This window comes from Pelophylax lessonae (genome assembly GCF_965119305.1).
Source record: "Pelophylax lessonae genome assembly, chromosome: 3".
NCBI classification, from domain to species: domain Eukaryota; kingdom Metazoa; phylum Chordata; class Amphibia; order Anura; family Ranidae; genus Pelophylax; species Pelophylax lessonae.
This window is the reverse complement of record NC_138770.1, coordinates 361,650,984-361,674,751: the sequence shown is the minus strand read 5'-3', so window position 1 is coordinate 361,674,751 and position 23,768 is coordinate 361,650,984. Positions and strand designations below refer to the sequence as shown.

Here is a 23,768-nt window from a genome sequence, read left to right as displayed (position 1 = left end):
TTCCCATGCTAGAAGATACCTCTCTCTCTCTGCTCCTCTGTCCTCCACTCCTGAGCATGTTTACGAAGTTGCAGCATTGTTTGAACAAAACAGAAGACCTTTAACAGGTGACCATGGACATGCTGAAATGTTCTGCTTTCTGCATTATAATATTGTTCTACTTAACTGGGGGTATTGAAAAGAGTAGTGTCCACTCCAATCCACTGTCTAGCTGTTGCCTAGCTTTTTTCTAGCAGTTTTGAACTGACTGAACTGCATTATTTGCAGTCAGTGCCTTACTGCAGAGGGTAGCCCTCCACTGACTCCAGACCAGTCCAATCCACTGTGACATTGTGTAGCTGTTGCCTTGCACTTTTTCTAGCAGTTTTGCACTGACTGCACTGCATTAGTTGCAGTCAGTGCCTTATTGCAGAGGTAGTCCTCTTCCACTGATTCCAGCCCATCCAATCCACTGTGTATGTGTATTTTGTGTAGCTGTTGACTAGCTTTTTTTCTAGCTGTTTTGCACTGACTGCACTGCAGTAACATATTGAAGTTTGTGAGTCCCCTACTGCAGCACTTTTATCATAAAAGTGCTGCAGTAGTGGACTCACACACTGCAATATGTTACTGCAGTGCAGTCAGTTTTATGCATTAATGCACAATCAGGATGTGAAATGCAAAGCAAATGTCCCTGGAATTGAAGTTTTCATATCAGTTTTTATGCAGTTAAGGTGTGAAGAACGAGCACTTAATGTTAAAAATGTTAATAAAGATTAACATGTTTATTAAGAGATTTCTGTTGTATTTTGTGTTTTTTTGGGTAATTTTTACATGTGTGAAAATATCGCCCAATACCGATATGTGATTGGCAAAATATCGGTATCGGCAACGAAAAAACGATATCGGTCGATCACTACCTATAATAAGGCCTACCTGTAGGCAGTGTAAATCTCTCCTAAACGTGCACCGTTTAGGAGATTTTTACATTACATGCAGCCAGGTACATGCGCTCTGAAGGAATGGCCACCCGTGCATTGAACAATGGCTCCTGCACGCATGAGTGGGAGTGACGTAATAGCAGTTCCGGCCAGTCACAGAGCTGGGGTCCGCAAACCCGGAAGCAAGACGGGTGAAAATGAGAGCCCCTGCAGCACTGACCTCTCAGCGGAGAAGGTCTTAATTTTAAGGTAAGTTTAACATACTAGCACATTATGGCTTTACCTTGCAGGCCCCCCCCCCAAAAAAAAAAAGGCCAGCGGTTTACAACCACTTTAACAGCAGGAAAAAACAACAGTGAGATCAGAATCCAGAATGTCTTGATTAAAAGAAATGGCTACATTGTCACACTTGTATCTTTCAACTAAAAACATCAGTTCGGTTTTGGGTAGCGTGGGTAAAGCTTGGATGTTGAACCTAGTTTTCGGTGTGTCCCCACTGAAATTTCCCCTGTTATGATTTAAAAAGTCTTTCAAGTGAATAACATATTCTGCATTAAATATAAGAAGTTTGACTAATAGTGTGCCAATGTAGAGTTCATCATGCAATTATCTAGAAAAAACAAAACAATATAATGCAAGGAGATTTCTTTTTTGTTACATTTTACAAATAAAAGTTCAGACGAACTTCATATTTGTTTCTTTTAATTTTGAAGGACCGTGGTCACTAAATCAGTCACAAGTGGTTTCTGCAACAGAAAGATTTATTTTTTGAAATCTTAAGAGAGAAGTTCCCTTTTTAAGAAAAAATATAAAAAAAAAAAAAAAAAAATTTCTTGTAGACGCCTGAAAAACATTGCACCCATGATCAGTGGACCAGGAGTACAATGTCAGGCTTCTGCAGACAAGCCCTGCAGTTTTCAGCCCATACCGCCAATACAGGCTGACTGTTTACAAGCTGCAGTCTTTTCACAGTCAATTTAGAACTACAAGCGGTCAGCTGCGGTGGCTGATCGCAGTTGTAGTCTATTCATTCACAAGAAACTGTGAATGGATGATGCGGCCATGTGGGCGGAGTCCGGCACAGCTGCGCTATTTTGGAATTATGACAGCAAGTGCGGGGAGAAGACTCTCTGCCCTCAATCCACTTAAATACATGTGGAACATGTAACATGTCCTGAAAGGTGAACTTAGCCTTTAGCTGGCCGTCAATGGTTCAAAATTTGTCCGGTTCAGTAGGGACTAAATTTCAATTCATCTATGTCGGTTCCCTCTAGAGAGAAGTTAACGATAAGCTTCTCTCAAACGGAAATTTTGATCAGTGCCTGTCAGTCGGCAGTGATGATCGGTGTATTCTGATAGCAGAGGAGTCCTGATGTCAGAATACAATAGTGCAGAAGGGAGGAATCCTCCATCCACCTCGACTGTGCGGTTCATCAGTTTGCTTTTATTTTTTTATGGCCAGCTATACATATCTTGGTTATTTAAAGTGGTTGTAAAGTCATGGTGCATAATTACTGGAATCCACTTTGTTATAGCAAGCTTTGTTGCACAGTGTATGTGTTTGTTTCAAACAATGCAGCTAAATACCTTATTTCAGAGTGCTGCTATGCGATCACGTGGCCTCCCACCGCTCTCCTTCAATCTGAGGACTACAGCAGAGTCCCCTCTGAGATTATCCTCCAATGTCAGCTGGGAAGAGAGGAGGAGACCGGCGGGATTGCACAGCTGCGCCAAATATAAGGTATTTAACTGCATCATTTTAACCACTTCAATACAGGGCACTTTCACCCCCTTCCTGCCCAGGCCAATTTTCGGCTTTTAGCGCTGTTGCATTTTGAAAGGCAATTGCGCGGTCATGCAACACTGTTCCTAAACCAAATTTATGTAATTTTTCCCCCACAAATAGACCTTTCTTTTGGTGGTATTTGATCACCACAAGATTTTTTCTTTTTTGCTAAACAAATAAAAAAAGGAGCAAAAAGTTTGAAAAAAAAAAAAAAAAAAAGTTTTTTTGTTTATGTTATACAATTTTGTAAATAAATAAGTTTTTTCCTGCACTGATGAGCACTGATGAGACTGCACTGATGGGGTGGCACCGATATGCAGCATTGGTGGGCACTGATAGGCGGCAATGCTGGGCACTGATAGGTGGCACTGATGGGCACTCATGGGCACTGATAGGCAGCACTGACAGGCGGCACTGATGGGAACTGATAGGCGGCACTGGTGGGCAATAATGGGCACTGGTGGATGGCAATGATGGGCACTTGTGGGCAGCACTGATGGGGAGGGCACTGGCAGGCAGCACTGATGGGGAGGGCAATGGGGGGCTCCCTGATTGCCCTCCCTGGTGGCCATAGTGGGCATCCCTGGGGTCATGGGTGGGCATCCCTGGTGGTTCTAGTGGCACCCCCCCCCCCCGAGGGTCTGCACAGGTAATCAGTGATCTGATTACCAGTGCTGACCCCCCCCCCCCCTGTCAGAGGAGCCGCCGGCTGGTCACATGGTCAATAGGCTCTTTACCGAGATCGGAGATGCAGGGAGTCAGTGTGACACCTCGCATCACCGATCAGCGCTCTGCGCGCCCCCCGGCATTATCCTGCCGCCGTCATATTACATCCGGTCAGGATAATGCAGCCACATTCCCGACGTCAAACAAACACATACACTGTGCAACATAGCTTGCTATAACAGAGGTGGTTCCAGTGATTATGCACAGTGACTTTACAGTCACATGATATACTGTAGCAGCACCCATATAACTAACTACTAACCTTGCAACAATCCCCTCTGCCATGTTAAAAAATGTCTCCAGCGCATTCGTTTAAAAAAAAAAAAAAAAAAAAATGCCGCTGTGTATCCAATTTCAGAGCGCCGATTTGCGCTCATGTGACCAGCCTCTCTCCTTCTGGCTGACGTCAGCAGGGGTACTCAGCCCCGCTCTCTTTGCTGTCAGATCAAGAGAGGAGAGAGGCGGCTGGTCACGTGAGCACTAATCGGCGCTCTGAAATCAGGTACACGGCGGCATTTAAAAAAAAAAAACAAATGCATTGGAGACATTATTTACATTGCAGAGGGGATTGTTGCAAGGCTTACCAACCACTTTAACTTTTTGATGAAATCTATTTTTATGTGTGTATATATATATATATATATTTATATATATATATATATATAGCTCTAGGAAGGGTTCTGGTCATCCCAAACGTCTTCCATTTGAGGATTATGGAGGCCACTGTGCTCTTAGGAACCTTAAGTGCAGCAGAAATCTTTTTGTAACCTTGGCCAGATCTGTGCCTTGCCACAATTCTGTCTCTGAGCTCTTCAGGCAGTTCCTTTGACCTCATGATTCTCATTTGCTCTGACATGCATTGTGATCTGGAAGGTCTTATATAGACAGGTGTGTGGCTTTCCTAATCAAGTCCAATCAGTATAATCAAACACAGCTGGACTCAAATGAAGGTGTAGAACCATCTCAAGGATGATCAGAAGAAATGGAAAGCACCATTGAGTTAAATATATGAGTGTCACAGCAAAGGGTCTGAATACTTAGGACCATGTGATATTTCAGTTTTTCTTTTTTAATAAATCTGCAACAATATCAACAATTCTGTGTTTTTCTGTCAGTATGGGGTGCTATGTGTACATTCATGAGGAAGAAGAATGAACTTAAATGATTTTAGCAAATGGCTGCAATATAACAAAGAGTGAAAAATTTAAGGGGGTCTGAATACTTTCCGTACCCACTGTATATACACACACATACATACATACATACATACATACATACATACATACACACACACAGCTGCAAGAAAAAGTGAACCCTTTGGAATTATATGGATTTCTGCACAAATTGGTCATAAAATGTGATCTGATCATCATCTAAGTCACAACAATAGACAATCACAGTCTGCTTAAACTAATAACACACAAAGAATGAAATGTTGCCATGTTTTTATTGAACACACCATTTAAAAACATTCACAGTGCAGGTGGAAAAAGTATGTGAACCCTTGGATTTAATAACTGGTTGAACCTCCTTTGGCAGCAATAACTTCAACCAAACGTTTCCTGTAGTTGCAGATCAGGCGTGCACAACGGTCAGGAGTAATTTTTGACCATTCCTCTTTACAGAACTGTTTCAGTTCAGCAATATTCTTGGGATGTCTGGTGTTAATGGCTTTCTTGAGGTCATGCCACAGCATCTCAATCGGGTTGAGGTCAGGACTCTGACTGGACCACTTCAGAAGGCGTATTTTCTTCTGTTTAAGCCATTCTGTTGTTCATTTACTTCTATGCTTTGGGTCATTGTCCTGTTGCAACACCAATCTTCTGTTGAGCTTCAGCTGGTAGACAGATGGCCTTAAGTTCTCCTGCAAAATGTCTCGATAAACTTGGGAATTCATTTTTCCTTCAATGATAGCAATCCATCCAGGCCCTGACGCAGCAAAGCATGATGCCCCCACCACCATACTTCACAGTTGGGATGATGTCTTGATGTTGGTGTGCTGTGCCTCTTTTTCACCACACATAAGGTTGTGTGTTTCTTCCAAACAACTCAACTTTGGTTTCTTCTGTCCACAGAATATTTTGCCAGTACTGCTGTGGAACATCCAGGTGCTCTTGTGCCAACTGTAAACAAGCAGCAATGTTTTGTTTGGACAGCAGTGGCTTCCCCTGTGGTATCCTCCCATGAAATCCATTCTTGTTTAGTGTTTTACGTATTGTAGATTCGCTAACAGGGATGTTAGCTTTTGCCAGTGACTTTTGTAAGTCTTTAGCTGACACTCTAGGATTCTTCCTCACCTCATTGAGCAGTCTGCGCTGTGCTCTTGCAGTCCTCTTTACAGGACGACCACTTCTAGGGAGAGTAGCAGCAGTGCTGAACTTTCTCCATTTATAGACAATTTGTCTTACCATGGACTGATGAAAAGAAAGGCTTTTGGAGATACTTTTATAACCCTTTTCAGCTTTATGCAAGTCAACAATCCTTAATCATAGGTCTTCGGAGAGTTCTTTTGTGCGAGGCATCATTCACATCAGGCAATGCTTCTTGTGAAAAGCAAACCCAGAACCGGTGTGTGTTTTTTTTATAGGGCAGGGCAGCTGTAACCAATACCTCCAATCTCATCTCATTGATTGGACTCCAGTTGGCTGACATCTCACTCCAATTAGCTCTTGGATATGTCATTAGTCTAGGGGTTCACATACTTTTTCCACCTGCACTGTGAATGTTTACATGGTGTGTTCAATAAAAACATGGCAACATTTAATTCTGTGTGTGTTATTAGTTTAAGCAGACTGTGATTGTCTATTGTTGTGACTTAGATGATGATCAGATCACATGTTATGACCAATTTGTGCAGAGATCCATATCATTCCAAAGGGTTCACATACTTTTTCTTGCAGCAGTATATATATTAGATTATTATATATATATATATATATATATATATATATATATATATATATATATATATACACACACACACATAGATGAGATAGATATATACTGTATTTTCTGGCGTATAAGACTACTTTTGAACCTCAAAAAAATCCCCCAAAAATGGGGGATCGTCTTATACGCCGAGTATAATATCTCCAAGGTAACCCAAGTATAAGTATTACCGGTAGATGAAAATTAGGGGGGGTTGTCTTATACGCCCAGTCATCTTATACGCCGGAAAATACGGTATATCAAATTTTCATGTCTATGCCTCTTCACTCCTAATTTCCTAATTAGGCTTTTCACAAAACGCTGGAGGAAGAAGCAATTATACTTCAAAACGTGTCCTTGTTTCAGTGTCCTACACAACAGTATAGACAGACAGCTCTCTACCCCAGGCTCCAGCCCCCAGAGGCGGGGCCATCCTTCATTGTCAGCAATTTTATATCTACCAAGTTCCAGCCCCCAGTGGCTGTTCCATTCATCTGTGCCGACAGAGTTACATCAAGCACAGTCCAATCTCTCTCCAGCCGGGGATCAAGGCGGGGATCCCTGGTTGCTTGCTCCTGGTCCAGCGTTCCAGCCACCTGTCATGCTCAAACACCTGTCAGTTGCTCTGTGAGTGCAATATTTTTTCTTTTTTTAAATAATTTTTTTTTTAACTTACTACACTATGGGGTGTGCACTCCTCTCTCTCTTTTTGTTTTTCACAACAGTGATGACCCACGCAGCTTGGAAGCAGTACCTCCACATTTTATACAGCCTTTCAGACTGTTTTCTACCTCTGGACTACCTGCTCTATTAGTCATTTTTTATCATTTTTTGAATTGTTCATGATCAATGAATGACTGTCTGTGGTGGTGAACCTCTGTGGCTCATTACTGATCATCAGGTGCAGTGAGACATCACAGGTTGTCCTGTTGGCCTTTTTTGTCCTTTGGCTTTTCCCCATTCCCATTACGACTACAGACTATAGAAAAGATAGCAGTGTGTCAGCACGACAATGAGTGCTCAAGTGCCACCAGCTCTTTCTCATTACCACTGCTGCCTATAGAAGAGAAGGCGTTGCCCTGCTGACAGGCACAACCCCCCCCCTCCAGCCCAGGTGCCAGCAGCTCTGAATACAGAAGGGAGCAGGATGACATTCTTCCATTTATAGACAGTAAGTAGAAAGAACCACTGCCACTCAAGCTGGGAGTGGCCATGTGAGCAGGGTGGGGGTGTCCTCCCCATGATTAGGCTCCAAAGGCCAGAGCAAAATGTATTGGGGGCATGGCCTGTCTGGAGTCGGGGATGAGGCTGCCATTCATCTCACACCATGCACATGGGGTCTGCTTCATAATGTGCAGCTTATGGGTCTCTTCCTTTGACATTACAGCAGGGGAAAAAGGGGGGGGGGGGTTCAGACGCAACCCGACCACACAAACATGGATCTGCCTTTATGCTTGGTGTGGTCAGTTTGAAAAATGAACCAAGGGGAACTAGCAGGATCACCAGGTATTTAGAAGCTATGTGCCAAAAAAACCTTACAGGCTAGGTTTAGTGAAATTCATGTAAATAAACCAACACATAGACGCATCTGAGTTTTTAGAGTAACACACACTTTAACAACTAAGAAATGCTGGGTTGAAGCCAGTGAATAAAAATTCTGTAACTTCCAGGGCTCCGTTGGATGTAATTCCTCATACTCCACTCTCACATCCTCTTACCTATTGCTTTTTTTTTTTAGTCTTTGCCTTCTAAAGGCTTCAAAATGTATGTGAATTTAATCTTTAAAGCCAAATAGATAATGTAATGTAACTGGATTGCTATCTCTATTATGCTGAAAGCTCTGAAACATTTACTAATGTGCTTTAACATTTGTGCAAGCAATTACACTGCAGGCACTTACCTCTAATACATGTCCAGCAATCAGACTTTTTATTGTGTTTAGCAAGTTCCTCTTCGGTCACCTCGATTAATCTTCCGCCAAGGCCTGTTAAATCCTTGCTGCTACTTTTTACTCTAATCCAGTCCATCAGACTTCTTCCTGGCTTCAGTGGTGTCTGAAAAAATATACATTTATAAATAATAATATAGCTATTCAGTTATATAGCATGTGACTACTATTTATACTATTTGGCTAGCTGTAGGAATGCTCACCACTGAACCACTATTAAAAACTAAAGTGAAACTCTAAACAAAAATTATAACCACTGGATCTCAATTATACAGTATGCCCAGTATACACGAAACAAACCCTTTCGACTGAAAAGTACTCATGATTGGAATCTACAACTGCTGCAGTTCTGTTTTCTTAGTCACCTTTCCTCCAGGCCTGTGATTAGGCAATGAAAAGTCTGTAATACTAAAAAGCTTATCCCTTGACTCCACCACATTGTAAGCAATTCAGCAATATCGGTAACCTCCGGGGCCGATTCCGATATAACTGGGAAAGTGCATATCAGCCCTCAATATATCGGCCTTGCTGAGAATCGGTCGATCCCTAGTAAGCATGGTCAAATTTAATGTAGGAAAAAGGGATCCACTGCACACTAGGGGGATTCACTTATATTTGTGTTTACTGTCCACAAGCATAGCAGTGAAGGTCCCCACTCTAGAAATGCTCCCTCCAACGCATTTCACCCAATAGGGCCTAATCATAGGGATTATTCCTTCATTTATGCAGGTTACATCAGTAAGTAGATCATTAAGTCCAACAGTGTCAGAAATACATTGCTGGGTGTATAAATACGCTGTGTTCCAGCATTTGACACCTGCTGCACTTTGCATTCAATAGCTCCCACCAGCATGCAATGAGAACGCTCTGCACGTAGGACCTTTTCATTATGGGGACAGATAATAGCAAGCAGCAGGCCGTAGTTTGAGTGCCACTGTCTTCTAATCTCCTTATTTATTTAGAAGATCACTAACAAGCAATAACAATTAAGCAGTGCTTGTTGGCATAATATTTTTTCAATGTTTTCACATGAATAAACAATTTTCTCCAAGAAATAAAAACAAATATCGCATCAGCATGAATATTATTTCCTAAACACAGCAGTAGTCTGCAATATTATGTTGCTTTAAACAAGAAGTTACAAAAGAAAGGTTACACAATGAGACATTGCATAGAAGAAGCTAGCTGTGCCCATAATGGAAAAGAACAGTATAACACCAAATCAGGAGCTAGTAATGAATGACTAATGCACAAGGAAAAAGCCTAAGTAACAAAACAACTGCATTTGTTGTATAACTGAAGTCACAGAGTACTATTCAGGTGTAATGGTGTACTACCACTATTGTTACAGGTGAATGCTCAAATGGTAGTCCTCTTTCTATTTAAACCTGAAAATCATTTTTGCTAAATTGAGTCTACAGTTCAATGGCCATCGGTGAAGGCAGCTTGACATTCTATACAATTTTCAGTACCCTATGAGCAATTTTCCAGCAATAAGAACCACTTGGACATTTCTCTGCACTGCAGACCCAAAAGAAAAGCTGCACAGTACAAAGTTGTACACCTGCAACAAGCTCACTGCTGACATTTCTAGAATCAAGGTCAAGAAGACATACAAAAAGCCCTAAATTGGCTATACAAAAATTGGCCAACTGGAAACACAATCCTGCTCCGTTGATTCTTCAGGAAATAAGTTTGGCCCATAAAAATAAGATTTTTCTACTTGCCATAAAAATCTTTTTCTTGAAGTCTACTGAAACACACAGAAACAGTCAGGTTATACTGCTGCCTACAGGAGTTTGGGGCAATGGAAAACAAAACGCATTAAAAAGTGGTTGTAAAACCTTAAGGTTTTTTTTATCTTAACCTCTTGGCACCGGCCACACGCAAATATGCAACCTTTTGGCGGGTGGGTCTTGGTGCCAAGTGGCTGCATATCTGCGTGCATTAGTGCAAAAATAGCTGTGCCAAGAGCGAGCTTACCGGTGGCTAACGGAAAACCGCAATCGGGAGCTTTCCGATCATGTGACCACCGTGACAGCCAATCACAGCGCTCACATGATCTTAAACCCAATCCCACCTTCCGCCATCCTAAAACCCTTAAAGGGTCGGGAGACGCTGGCTCCAAGGGGTTAATGCATTAAAGTATAACTAAAGGCAAAACTTATTTTTTTAGTTTTAGATAGAACACCTGTCAATTTTTATTGCCGTTTATGTTACCAATAAGGACATTCACCCTCTCCATTTGTCCTGTTTAGCATTATCATTGAAAGTGAAAGAAAAATAATAGCTATTACCTTTTGGGTTGTCCCCAGAAATGTAATAGAGGGAAATTGTGAAATGTGGACAAAATGCATTAAAGTGGTTGTAAAACCTTAAGGTGTTTTACCTTAACCTCTTGCCACCAGCAGCATGCAAATATAAGATCTCTGGGGGGGGGGGGGGTTGAGCCTTGGTGCCAAGCAGGGGCCTGGAGGGGGACCTAGGGGCCCCCAAGGAATTCCCTTAATTTGCAGAGATTTCCTCTTACTTCCTGTTTGGCTATGGAACAGAAAGTGAAGGTAAGTCTTTTACTTTCTGACTGCCTATCACATTTCTTGAGGTACTTAACCACTTAAGCCCCGGAAGATTTTACCCCCATTCCGACCAGGGGGTATTTTGCGATTCGGCACTGCGTGACTTTAACGGACAATTGCGCGGTCGTGCGACGCTGTACCTAAACGAATTTGGCGTCCTTTTTTTCCCACAAACAGAGCTTTCTTTTGGTGGTATTTGATCACCTGTGCGATTTTTTGATCACGTGCTATAAACAGAAAAAGAGCGTCAATTTTGCAAAAATAGCAATATTTTTCACATTTTTTTTATATGAAATTCCCCCCAAAAAAAATGTAAAAATCAAAATTTTTTAACATTTTCGGCCAATTTGTTTTATGCTACCTATGTTTGGTTAAAAAAAAAAAAAAAAAAAAAAATCGCAAAAAGCGTATTTTGATTGGTTTGCGCAAAAGTTATCGCGTTTACTAACAAAGGGAAAGATTTTTGTCATTTTTGTTGTTTTTTTTTTTTTAACGCGTAATGGCGGCGGTCTGATTTTTTTTGCGGTACTGCGACATTGCGGCAGACAGATCGGACCCTTGACTGACATTTTTGACACTTTTGGGGTTACCAGTGACATTTCTACAGTAATCAGTGCTATACATATGCACTGTTACTGTAAAAATACACTGGTAGTGAAGGGGTTAACTTTATTTGGGAGGGAGGGGCTGTGTGTGTCCCTAGGGGCGTGCTTTCTACTGTGATTGGCTGTGGCTTGAGCTGTAAGGACACTGATCAACGGATCTACATAGTAGATCCATGTGATCAGTGTCTTTACAGTGAGGAGAATGACAGGTGGCTTGTTTACACAAGCTGCCTGACATTCTCCCTCTCCCCCGCCGATCGCCGAGTGGCCGGCGGACATCGGGTCCGCTGGTCACACGCGCGGGGGGGGGGTCCGTGGCCACGCGGGAGCGCGCCTCCGGCGGCGCGCGCTCGCTCCCTAGACCCTCACAAGCAAGCAACGTAGCCCTACGTTAGTTTGCCTGTGAGGGGCTGACCGCCGACGTAGATAGTCGTGCGGCGGTCGGCAAGTGGTTAAATGCCAGGGCAGTACAACCAACCCCTAAATTACCACATTTTGGACAGTAGACACCCCAAGGTATTTGCGGAGTGGCATGCTTAATGCATAGAAGATTTTATTTTTTGCAACACACGTTTTTGGAAAAATGACATTTATTTACGCAAAGTTGTAAGCATAATTAGATATTTCTCACATCTGCCATGGGTTAATGTGGAATTACACCCCAAAACACATTTTGCTACTTCTCCCTAAATATGGGGATACCACGTGTGTGAGACTTTGTGGGGGCCTAGCCACATACGGGGGGGGCCCAAACTTTCAGGTTTTCAAAGTATTTTCCTTGTGTTGCCTTTTTCACTACCCATCACAGTTTTGGAGGCCAAGAAATGCCAGGAGAGTACAAACATCCTCACCACCCAAATTACCCCATTTTGGAAAGTAGAACACCCCAAGATATTTGCTGAGAGAAATGTTAAAAGAGGAAGTAAAACAAATGTATTTTTGGTTACCTGCAAAGTAAATGCATAATGTGCTAGTATGCAACTCATGCTAGCACATTATATGACACTTACAGTCCCCGCTGGAAGCCCCATCCATCTTCACCTGTCTTCCTTCCGGGTCTGGAGACATCGGCTGTGCTACTGGCCAGGGCCGCGTGACGTCACTCCCGTGTATGCATGAGGGAGCCGCCAGGGAGTTCTGAAAAAAAATATCTCCTAAACAGGGCAAGTTTAGGCGATATATACAGTACCTATAGGTAAGCCTTGTTCTAGGTTTACCTATAGGAACAAAACAGTACTTGGGGGTTTATAACAACTTTAACCACTTTACCACCGGAGGATTTCGCTGTCTTACGTCCAGGCCACTTTTTGTGCTTCGGCACTGTGCGAATTTAACTGACAATTGTGCGGCCATGCAATGTGGTACCCAAACAAAATTTACGTCCTTTTTTTCCCACAAACAGAGCTTTCTTTTGGTGGTATTTGATCACCTCTGCGCTTTTTATTTTTTGTGATATTAACAAAAAAAGAGCGAAAATTTTGAGAAAAAATTACATTTTTAACTTTGCCTTTTCAAAAATATCCAATATACTCAATTTATGTCATATTTTTTGGCCAAAATGTATTTAGCTACATGTCTTTGACAAAAAAAATCTCAATGAGCGTATTTTTATTGGTTTGCGCAAAAGTTATAGCGTCTACAAACTATGGTGTAAATACTGAAATTTACGCAGCTTTAATTTCTGACTGCCTATCTCATTTCATGAAGTGCTAAAATGGCAGGGAAGTAGAAAACCCCCCAAATTACCACTTTTTAGAAAGTAGTCATCCTAAGGAATGTCCGGAGAGGCATGTTGAGCTCATTGAATATTTCATTTTTTTGTCACAGGTGTTTGAAAAATGACTAAAAAAAAAAAAAAATGTTTTTTTTTTTTTTTTTTTTTACACAAAGTTGTCATTGAAATGATATATTGCTCACACATGCCATGGGTGTATGTGTAATTACACCCCAAAATATATTCTGCTGCTTCTCCTGAGTACAGGGATACCACATATGTGAGACTTTTTGGGAGCCTAGCTGTGTACGGGACCTCGAAAACCAATCCCCACCATCAGAATTTCAAAGGGTGTACATTTTTCATTGCATTTTCTCACTACCTATAACGGTTTAGGAGGCCCTGAAATGTCAAGATACCACAAAACCCCCCCAAATGACCCCATTTTGGAAAGTAGACACCCCAAGCTGTTTGCTGAGAGGCATGGTGAGTCCATGGAATATTTTATATTTTGCCACAAGTTTTGGGAAAATTACAATTTCTTTTTTTATTTTTTTTTTAACACAAAGTTGTCACTAAAAGATAAATTTCTCACACATGACATGGGTATATGTAGAATGACACCCCAAAATACATTCTGCCGCTTCTCCTGAGTATGGGGATACCCCATGTTTGAGACTTTTTGGGAGCCTAGCTGTGTACGGGACCCCGAAAATCAATCACCATCTTTAGGTTTTCTAATGGCATAAATTTTTGATTTTACTCCTCACTACCCATCACAGTTTCGGAGGCCCTGAAATTTCAAGATAGCACAAACCCCCCCCCCCCAAATGACCCCATTTTGCAAAGTAGACACCCCAAGCTATTTGCTGAGAGGCATGGCGAGTCCATGGAATATTTTATATTTTGCCACAAGTTCCGGGAAATATATTATTATTATTTTTGTTTTTTTACACAAAGTTGTCACTAAATGATATATTGCTCACACATGCCATGGGTATATGTGAAATGACACCCCAAAATACATTTTGCTGCTTCTCCTGAGTACAGGGATACCCCACGTGTGAGACTTTTTTGCAGTCTAGACCCACGCATTTTGTCACTGCAACGTCATCTGGGGGCGGTGTCATTCTACGTGCTCCCGGTGTTTATATAGGCCTCCGTATTCTAGTGACCCTTTTGTTTACCTCCGCCATATTGGTAGCCTTACTGAAGCTACGCGGCGGCCATCTTGGTAACTCGAAGCCCTTTGTTACTGGTCAGTATTTCATGGATACGGTAGGCTGTTTACATCATGTGAACTTCCTTGAACAGCGGGTCCCATATGCATATCAGAATACATACATTCTAAGTAGTAATAACGGTGTAATATTGATATCAAAAAGGGTCACTAGGATACGGAGGCCTATATAAACACCGGGAGCACGTAGAATGACACCACCCCAGATGACGTTGCAGTGACGAAACGCGTAGAGTGGCAACCAAGCGTCATTCGTCACTTCCGGTTAGGTGGTTTCGGTCCATGGAACGCGGAAGTGCCGAACGGCCGAACGCAAGGGAACCCCCGATGAGCTGACCATGAACTTCCTAACAGTGAGTTGATACTAACTTCTTCCCCCGATATACTACTGTACTACGCAATGGAAGTCTTCTTGGTTTTTGTACACTGACTCCCTAGATGTCTTATCACTGAACAACCTGCAAACAATCGAGCCCAACACAGGAGCCATATAGGCACAGCAGGAATTAAAGTGATACAGTGGGAGAAGCAATAACCCAGCCGCTTTGGAGCAAGGGAGAGGTTCTGGTAAGTGCTTTACCTCAGGTATTAGCACTTGCACTCCCAGCACACGCTGAATAGGCGTAATTCACCCACAATTTGCTATCACTATTTTATTATCTATGTGATCACGGTTGCAAGTTTTCACTCCCCATATGGGGATATCACAATAAATGGTTAATAGCAACAACTGTTTATTCACTTATTAGCACTTTGGCACTTACACCAAGCAGTACCAGCAGGTTGGTTCACAATCTGCATTTGGCAAATTGACACACAGACGGTCTAATTTATTCTGCACCAGTACACTTTGAATACCTTTGCACTTACTAGTATTGATAGCACGCAGCACTTTTTTAATCTTCTTGCACACCTCTGGCTTTTTGGCCAAATTTCAGTGAGCACAGTGCACTTTTTGGGACCATCATAAATCCATATATCCTTTGCACAACTGGGTAGTGCAAGGTGGTAGCGCCCTAAACCAACACAACCCCAATTTCCATTATCTTTTACCCTAGTGGTAAGTTGGAGGCAGCACATCCACCTGGTCCTTTTTTAAAAAGTTCAGTATTAGTGTTTAATACACATTCCGTAGCGCAGGTGCACCCCATCTCTTATTAACAAAGCCTATTTAAAAGTTCACTCATCTATAAATATAGGGAGAAAATAGAGGAGTATACAAGCAATATAAATCTCTCCACCAGAGTTCTAACAAAATTGAAAGTTTATCTTTATGATAAAAAATAAAACATATATTTTTGCGGGAAATTTTATTTTATTATTTTTTACCAAAGCCTGCAGAGCAGTGCACCATATTTAGGGTGAAATCTCCTCCTGGAATCCTGCAGGAGCTTAACATTGCACCTACATTGTCAGCAGCACCCGCGTGCAATGCCAGATTCCTGCAGCCACTGCCTACCACTGTGTCCGTACCATTGTACAGGCGGTCATTGATTTGTACAGGCTTCCTGACTGCAGCTAATCAGAAATGGCCAGCCATACCCGCTGCAAAAAATCCACTGATCGGGGCAGTGGACAAACCTAGATGGCTGTGTGCATGAGCCCAAAATTTGACACCCAGACTAGACCCAAAAAATCCACTGATCCGGGCAGTGCATGAGCCCAAAATCTGACACCCAGACTAGACCTAAAAATCCACTGATCTGGGCAGTGGACAGACCTAGATGGCTGTGTGCATGAACCCAAAATCTGACACCCAGACTAGACCTAAAAATCCACTGATCTGGGCAGTGGACAGACCTAGATGGCTGTGTGCATGACACCCAGGCTAGACCCATGTCTATTCTAAAAACAACAATGGTAATGGGCAATATTGCACCTCTAGGAATGACAACAACTAAGATCCTGCTATTGTTTGATATAGTACCAAAAACATCAAATTGTTGACATTTACACTTCCTTATTTGTAGTGACAACATGAGATTTTTTTTACATTTACATGTGACTGTGCTTATGTTGTGTGGTGTTTATGTCCAGATAGAGAAGATCAGCCATACATTGTAATAAAGAAGACAGAGTTATCTACAGTCATACCTTGTTTCGGCCACCTGCGGACACCCTTTGCTGGGAGTTGGGGACAGGGAATGACGGCGAAGGGACGTTCAGCATTCTTGCTCAATAAAATGCAATAACAAAACAAACAGGAAAGGTTCAGGTAAGCTCAGAGGTCCGTATACACAGCACTGTCACACATGGGCCATCACAGAGACATGATATAAATACTAAGAACAATTAGTTAGTCTCTGTAAACCATAAACTCCCCAGAGTCGCCGGCTTCCCCAGCGCTGCAGTCCCAGATCAGGACCAGTGACACATACACCGCCTATTTCAGCTACTTCTCTAATGTCTCCACTGAGGAAGCCATTTTCTTTGGTACAGCTCCCTCTCGTCTATTGACTTTGGTCTCCGAAAACATGGCTGCCTCCAGAATCCGCTAGCACTTAACAGAAGACATCTTCACTACCGCCTGTGTTAGCACTATCAGCTGTACAGGGTCGCATTAGGGAACCACAGCGGAGTAATGTGCGTCTCGAGCCTCGTTTTGGTCGTCCGTGCTCACTTCCTGTTTATATATATATGTAAAGCGTGGTCTCTAGGTTACAGTGTGACACTTGTTGTATTTTATTATTTTAGTTTAGACTTTCTTTTATGTAGTCATAACCTGATATTTTTCTTGAATTTATTGTTACAATGCTTGTCTGAATTTTATTTAGCAGCAATTTGCCAGATGAAAGAGCAGTCATACGCCTAGCTCCTAACTGTCCCTGATTTGGAACAAAGTGCCTCTTTCCTCCTCATTTGTCCCTCATTTTGGTCTGATCTATATAGTTGTATATAAAATGCACTTTTTATTTTTCAGAAAATGTTTCCCAGTGCTAAGACCCCGTTCAGACAGGGGCGAAGCGACTTGCTGGGGCGACCTGTGAAGTCGCGGTGCACGCGCGACATGCACGGACTTCATATCATTGAAGTCAATGCAAGTCGCCTCCAGGTCGCCCCAAAGTAGTACAGGACCCTTTTTCTAAGTCAGAGCGACTTGTGTCGCTCCTATTAGAACGGCAGAAGGAAAAGGAAGCTGGACAGGAAGGGCAGCAGAGGTGGTGTTTATTAGAACAGATCCCCTGTATATTCCTTCTGCAGCAGCTGAATGCTAGCAGGAGGGATAGGAGAATAAGCCAACATTCAGCTGCTGAAGAAGTAAAATACAGCCAATCAGTTCTAGTAAATGTGTGACAGGAATACGGCACAGGCCCCCCGAAGCTACGCCCACAGTCCTGTCTGAATAATGTGTCCTGGTTTCAGGCCAATACCACCAACATCCTCTGCAAGGGATAAGTAAGGCTGAAAAGCCGGAAACTGGGGGTGAGGGGAGAGGAGGGGAACCACCAATCGTCCTTCCCATCATCCCCTGAATGGTACTGAGTACCCCAAAACTGCCCATCCCTCAACCGCAGTCTGGTCTGAATAATGGGTCCAGGTTTCAGGGGGAATGAAACCCGAACACATGATTTTAAACCTGGACTGTCCGGGTGAATCCCAGACAGGTGGCAACCCTACCCGGCATCCCTTTCAAAAGTTCCGAACACCTGGGAAAGGGAAGGGTCAGTAATCATGTAACCACTGCGATTGGCTGTTAGTGGGAACCAAAAGTTGTCTTTGACAGCTTGGTCTCTGTGCTGGGAGTAGGCGGACGCACGTACATGGTCGGCCATTTTCAGACAGGCGGGCGCATGCACAGGGAGTCAGTGACGTATTGGTGCTGACTGCCGCTATTTTTGAATGTACTGCAGTCAGCACTTGGTCTCGGTTCCTTGGCAGCACATCAGCAGGCACAAGACTAGACCCCAGCCCACACCATGGCTGGAGGAGCCTGTGGTTACTCCCACCATGGCACTGTACCCCTGCACCGTCCATCCATGATCCATGGCTGCTGGAGACTCCCACCACATGACCCCTGCAACATACATCCATCCTTCCATGGCTTGACTGCTATCTATCTGTCCACACTTGAGGATTGAGGAGGCACAGCAGTTACCAGAAAAGAAAGGCAGTGGTGAGATTTTACAGAATCACAGATGTTCATAATCTCTTGCTATCTCTTGTATCGTGTCCGCAGCCTCTTACTGCCTCCTGTACCTTGTTTGCAACCTCTAATCATCCTATATCATATCCGCAGCCTTTAACCACCTCCTGTATCATGTCCGCAGCCTCTAATCATCTTCTGTATTATGTTTGCATCCTCAAACCACCTCCTGTATCATGCCTGCATTATCTAACCACCCCCTGTATTATGTCCGGACCCTCTAACCACCTCCTGTATCATGTCCGCAGCCTCTAACCACCTCCTGTATCATGTCTGCAATCTCTAACCACCTCCTGTACCATGTCAGCATTATCTAACCACCTCCTGTTTAATGTCTGCTGCCTCTAACCTCCTCTTGTATAATGTCCGCAGCCTCTAACCACCTCTTGTATCATGTCCGTAGCCTCTAACCACCTCCTGTATCATGCCTGCATCATCTAACCACCTCCTGTATCATGTCAGCAGCCGCTACCCACCTCCTGTACCATGTCTGCAGCCTCTTACCACCTCCTGTATCATGTCTCCTGTATCATGTCTGCAATGTCCTAATATTATGTCTGCAGCCTCCAACCACCTCCTGTATCATGTCCGCATCCTCTAACTACCTCCTGTACCATATCCGCATTATCTAACTACCTCCTATATCTTGTCCGCAGCCTCTAACCACCTCCTGTATCCTGTTGGCTTCCTCTAACCACCTCCTGTATACTATGCGCATCCTCTAACCACCTCCTGTATCATCAAACAAACAGAAGAGCCGGCAGATCCATCTGAAAGCTTTATTTTAACATGACCAGGTTAAAAGCAAATGGCTGACGCGTTTCGGCAGCAAGCCTTGTTTACAGCACAAATTTAAAATGAAAAACAAAACATATATATATACAAAAGGTTATGAAGTCCACCCCCATTAATTACATGATGTCATTCAATTGAGGTAAAGAAGAAACACCACTGCAGGTGTGGTATTTCTGGGAGGTGTTTATCAAAACATATCATAATGATACCTCTAAAATCAGTAGATGAGTAACATGGATCTGAGAAAATAAAATAAAAAAGGAGGAAATTAGCATACAATTGTGAAGCAAAAAGTAACAAATATAAACACAACATACTAAAAAAGATCTACATCTTTCCGAAAGTTCATGCCAGACAGTATTCTGGTCTGGAGGCTAAATATCCAGACTTCTCTTTCTATGAGTCTGCAGTGGACATCTCGTCCACGAGATGGCTTTTTAACCCTTTCCAGACCATAAAACACAAAGGATGACATATCACTGAGATGCTCATGTTTAAAGTGCTTTCACATTGGATAAACCTTTATCATTTAGATCTCCATGGTAATGTTCACGTATTCATATCCTAAGAGATATTACTGTGCAACCCACATACTGTAAATTGTATGAAATGCATTCCACAGCATAGACCACATTATTCGAACTGCAATTAATAAAGTCCCGGATCAAAAAGTCCTTTCCAGTGGAACACAAGCAGACTTTTTTTTGTTTTTTGGAATTTCTACCACAAAACCAACAGGTATTCAGACCACAGGCATACGATCCTGTGGTATGTAACCAAGTTTTTGTTGTGTCCTCTCAACTGATACAGACTGTAGGATAAAATATTCCCTAACGTTCTAGCACAGCAACTAGAAAATATACAACCAGCCACCATGATAGGGACTATATCTTTGTCCGTGTATAAAATAGGCAAATATTTTTTGATGATGTTTTTGACAGAATGGAACTTTTGCAAATATGCATTTACAAAGGTGATGGAATTATTGTGATCCCTATTGTGATCCCTATTGTGATCCCTATGTTGCTTACGCTTCAGAAGCAAAGATCTATCTCCATCAGAAGCTACAAATATACCTCTAATGATGTCCTCTTTCTTATAATGACGTGTTTCAAGTCTGGAGGCAACAACACTACACTCTCGAGAAAAACTGTCCTCTGTGTAGCAATTTGTCCTAGCCCTGATACATTCTCCTACTGGGATCAATCGTATTGCTGGACGGCACCTGGTAGCTAGTAATAGGGAGTTTCCAGCACACTCTTTACGACATTTACAAGTGTGAACAATTCCATTGGAGCTGTCTCCCTCTAGAGTAATGTGCAGAAAGTTGATACATTTATAGTGGCTGTCAAAGCTAAATTCTAAGTTAAGAAGATTATTGTTAGCATAAGTGACAAAGGATGGGATGTCATCAGGCATGCCATCCCATACAAGTAGCAGGTCGTTGATGTATTGACCATACCATCTTATGTGGTTAGTAAAAGGATTAGTGGCGGAGAAAAGAAAACATTCCTCCCATCAGCCCATGTACAGATTCTCCAACCAGGGGAAAAACTTTGGCCCCATGGAGGTATCCTTAAACTGTAAATAGTATGTCTTGTCAAAAATAAAGTAGTTGTGGCTTAGTAAAAAATCCACTGACATGACTATGAATTCCCTTAGTCTGGCTTAATAGGAACTGTAGCTTTGTAGGTGGAACCATAGGGCATCCAAGACCAAATTATGGGCAATACAGGAGTACAGTGATTTCACATCCATAGTGATCCAGTTATATGAGTTATTCCACTGGATATCCTGTATGTTGGGCAAAACAGCTGAGGTGTTCTTAAAGGATAAGTCCACCCTAACGCTAAAATCCCTGCATCAATAGATCTCCACAATCTAACACTAACCTATCTAACCCTGTAAAGCAAAAATCAGTATACATACATTTTTTGAAGCCAATCCAAACGGATCCCACGCTGAGCTGTCAGCTGCATCCTCGCTGTGTAGGTGGGTGTAGAGGACACAGCCGACAATGGAAGCCCCTTAGTAAGTCCATGGTTGATGTCACTTCCCATTCATTTCACAGCCGTTACCGGCCATGTCCTCTGCAGAGCTTCTACCGCTGGAGACCATGTCGGATTGGCTGTAAAAAAATTTATGTATACTGATTTCTTCTTTACAGGGCTAGATGGGTTAGTCTTAGATCGTGGATGTCTATAGATGCAGGGATTTTAATTTTAGAGTGGATTTATCCTTTAATATAGACCGGTAACCTGATAATTAACGGCTGGAGATATTGGTCGATCCACTGGCTCAGTCTTTCATTTAGGGATCCAAGGCCCACAACTATGGGGCGCCCCTGTACAGGTGAAGTTTTTTTATGTACCTTGGGCAGATGATGAAAGACTGGGACCACTGGAGAATCAACCAAAAGGAACTTAGCTGTCTTGGACAACAAAAAAAACATTTCCAGTCCCTTTTCTACCAAATTGGACAGTTTTTTGAAAACTGAGGTGGAGTTTCCAGTCAAAGTGCAATATTTCAAACTGTCATTCAGTTGGCGTAAAGCCTCTCTACCTGTAGTTTTAAGCATTGAGAACCACAACAGACCCCTCTTTGTCGGCCTGTCATATCACTATAATACCTTATAATGCTGCGGCACTTAAGGGTCTTAAGGGCAAGCGTCTCTGCGTTGGTTGAATTGTCATTAAAGCGGAGTTCCACCCAAAAGTGGAACTTCCGCTTTAGGGAGTCCTGACCCCCCGACATGCCACATTTGGCATGTCATTTTTTGGGGGGGGGAGCGGGTACCTAGTTTTGACAGGTACCCGCTCCCACTTCCGCTCGGAGCGCCGCGGCGCCCTGAGCGGAAGTTCTCCTCTCCCCCTCCCTCCCTGCAATCTTCTGGGACACGTCAGAGGTCCCAGAAGATTGCCGGCCAATCACGGCGCGCAGCGCGGCTCACGCATGCGCAGTGGGTACCCGGCTGTGAAGCCGCAAACTGTAACAGCCGGGTGCCCACAGCAGTGATGCCGGCGCCGAGGGAGAGGATCGAGGCTTCCGGCGGCCGCATCGCTGGACCGTTGGACAGGTGAGTAAATGGCTGGAACTCCGCTTTAACCAAGGCTGGGGGTTGTTTCTATTTTCTCCCTAAGTGAGACCGAATTCCTTTCTCTCTCTCTTTCCCTCCCTGTGTGTAATTATCTGTCACACCATGCATCCCACCTATGGACTCCGACTGCAGACTCTGCAGAGTAGATCTGACCATGAGGTCTTGAAAATCAAATGTGTTTGTTGAAGATATAATGGATGTATTACTCTGGATAGCTGCAGGCAGTGGGCCCCAATACAGAGAAAAAATGTTTCCTAAGGACCACATTGCGAAAAAAATAACTGTTTACATCAAGTAAGGTTTGAAAAGTATCAAAGTGTGTGGAGGGGGAAAAAGAAAGACCTTTAGGGAGGAGAGAAAGTTCAGAGTTTGAAAGCAAAACAAGGCTGTCCATATCACTAGTCACCTGTGTTAAGTCTTCTTGTTTCTCCCCTGTCGTGAATAGTTTGGTCTCTTTGAGACCACATTGTTCTCGCTTTGTTTTTCCTTTTTCTTTTATTTGCTGTCCATTGTTGCCATGTAGTTTTTTGAGGATGAACCCTCTGTATATCCAGTGTCTTTTGCAAAAACTGATGAAGTGGAGCTCCTGGATGTAACCGATGATCTCCCATTCGTAGTGTCTGAATACTCAGACACTGTGAGTCTGATGCGTCCGGGGAGCTAAAGTTAACATGTCTTGGTACCCTCCTCTTACAGTGCCTTGCGAAAGTATTCGGCCCCCTTGAACTTTGCGACCTTTTGCCACATTTCAGGCTTCAAACATAAAGATATAAAACTGTAATTTTTGGGGTATGTCTCTATCAGTTTTGCACATCGAGAGACTGACATTTTTGCCCATTCCTCCTTGCAAAACAGCTCGAGCTCAGTGAGGTTGGATGGAGAGCGTTTGTGAACAGCAGTTTTCAGTTCTTTCCACAGATTCTCGATTGGATTCAGGTCTGGACTTTGACTTGGCCATTCTAACATCTGGATATGTTTATTTGTGAACCATTCCATTGTAGATTTTGCTTTATGTTTTGGATCATTGTCTTGTTGGAAGAAAAATCTCCGTCCCAGTCTCAGGTCTTTTGCAGACTCCATCAGGTTTTCTTCCAGAATGGTCCTGTATTTAGCTCCATCCATCTTCCCATCAATTTTAACCATCTTCCCTGTCCCTGCTGAAGAAAAGCAGGCCCAAACCATGATGCTGCTACCACCATGTTTGATAGTGGGGATGGTGTGTTCAGAGTGATGAGCTGTGTTGCTTTTACGCCAAACATAACGTTTTGCATTGTTGCCAAAACGTTTAA

General features: G+C 42.9%; 1 protein-coding gene across 1 annotated transcript in view; it reads right to left on the bottom strand.

The window, feature by feature from the left end:
• The window catches only part of CYB5R4 (cytochrome b5 reductase 4), a 270,390-nt gene extending 253,577 nt beyond the window's left edge, over positions 1-16,813 (bottom strand). The window contains exons 1-2 of the mRNA XM_082249678.1: positions 16,538-16,813; positions 8,261-8,414 (exon numbers count right to left, since the gene is read on the bottom strand). Of these exons, the coding sequence (XP_082105804.1) occupies positions 8,261-8,414; positions 16,538-16,612 (229 nt within the window). The 5' untranslated portion in view covers positions 16,613-16,813. The remainder of the gene's footprint in view (positions 1-8,260; positions 8,415-16,537) is intronic.
• Positions 16,814-23,768: the final 6,955 nt, after the last annotated feature.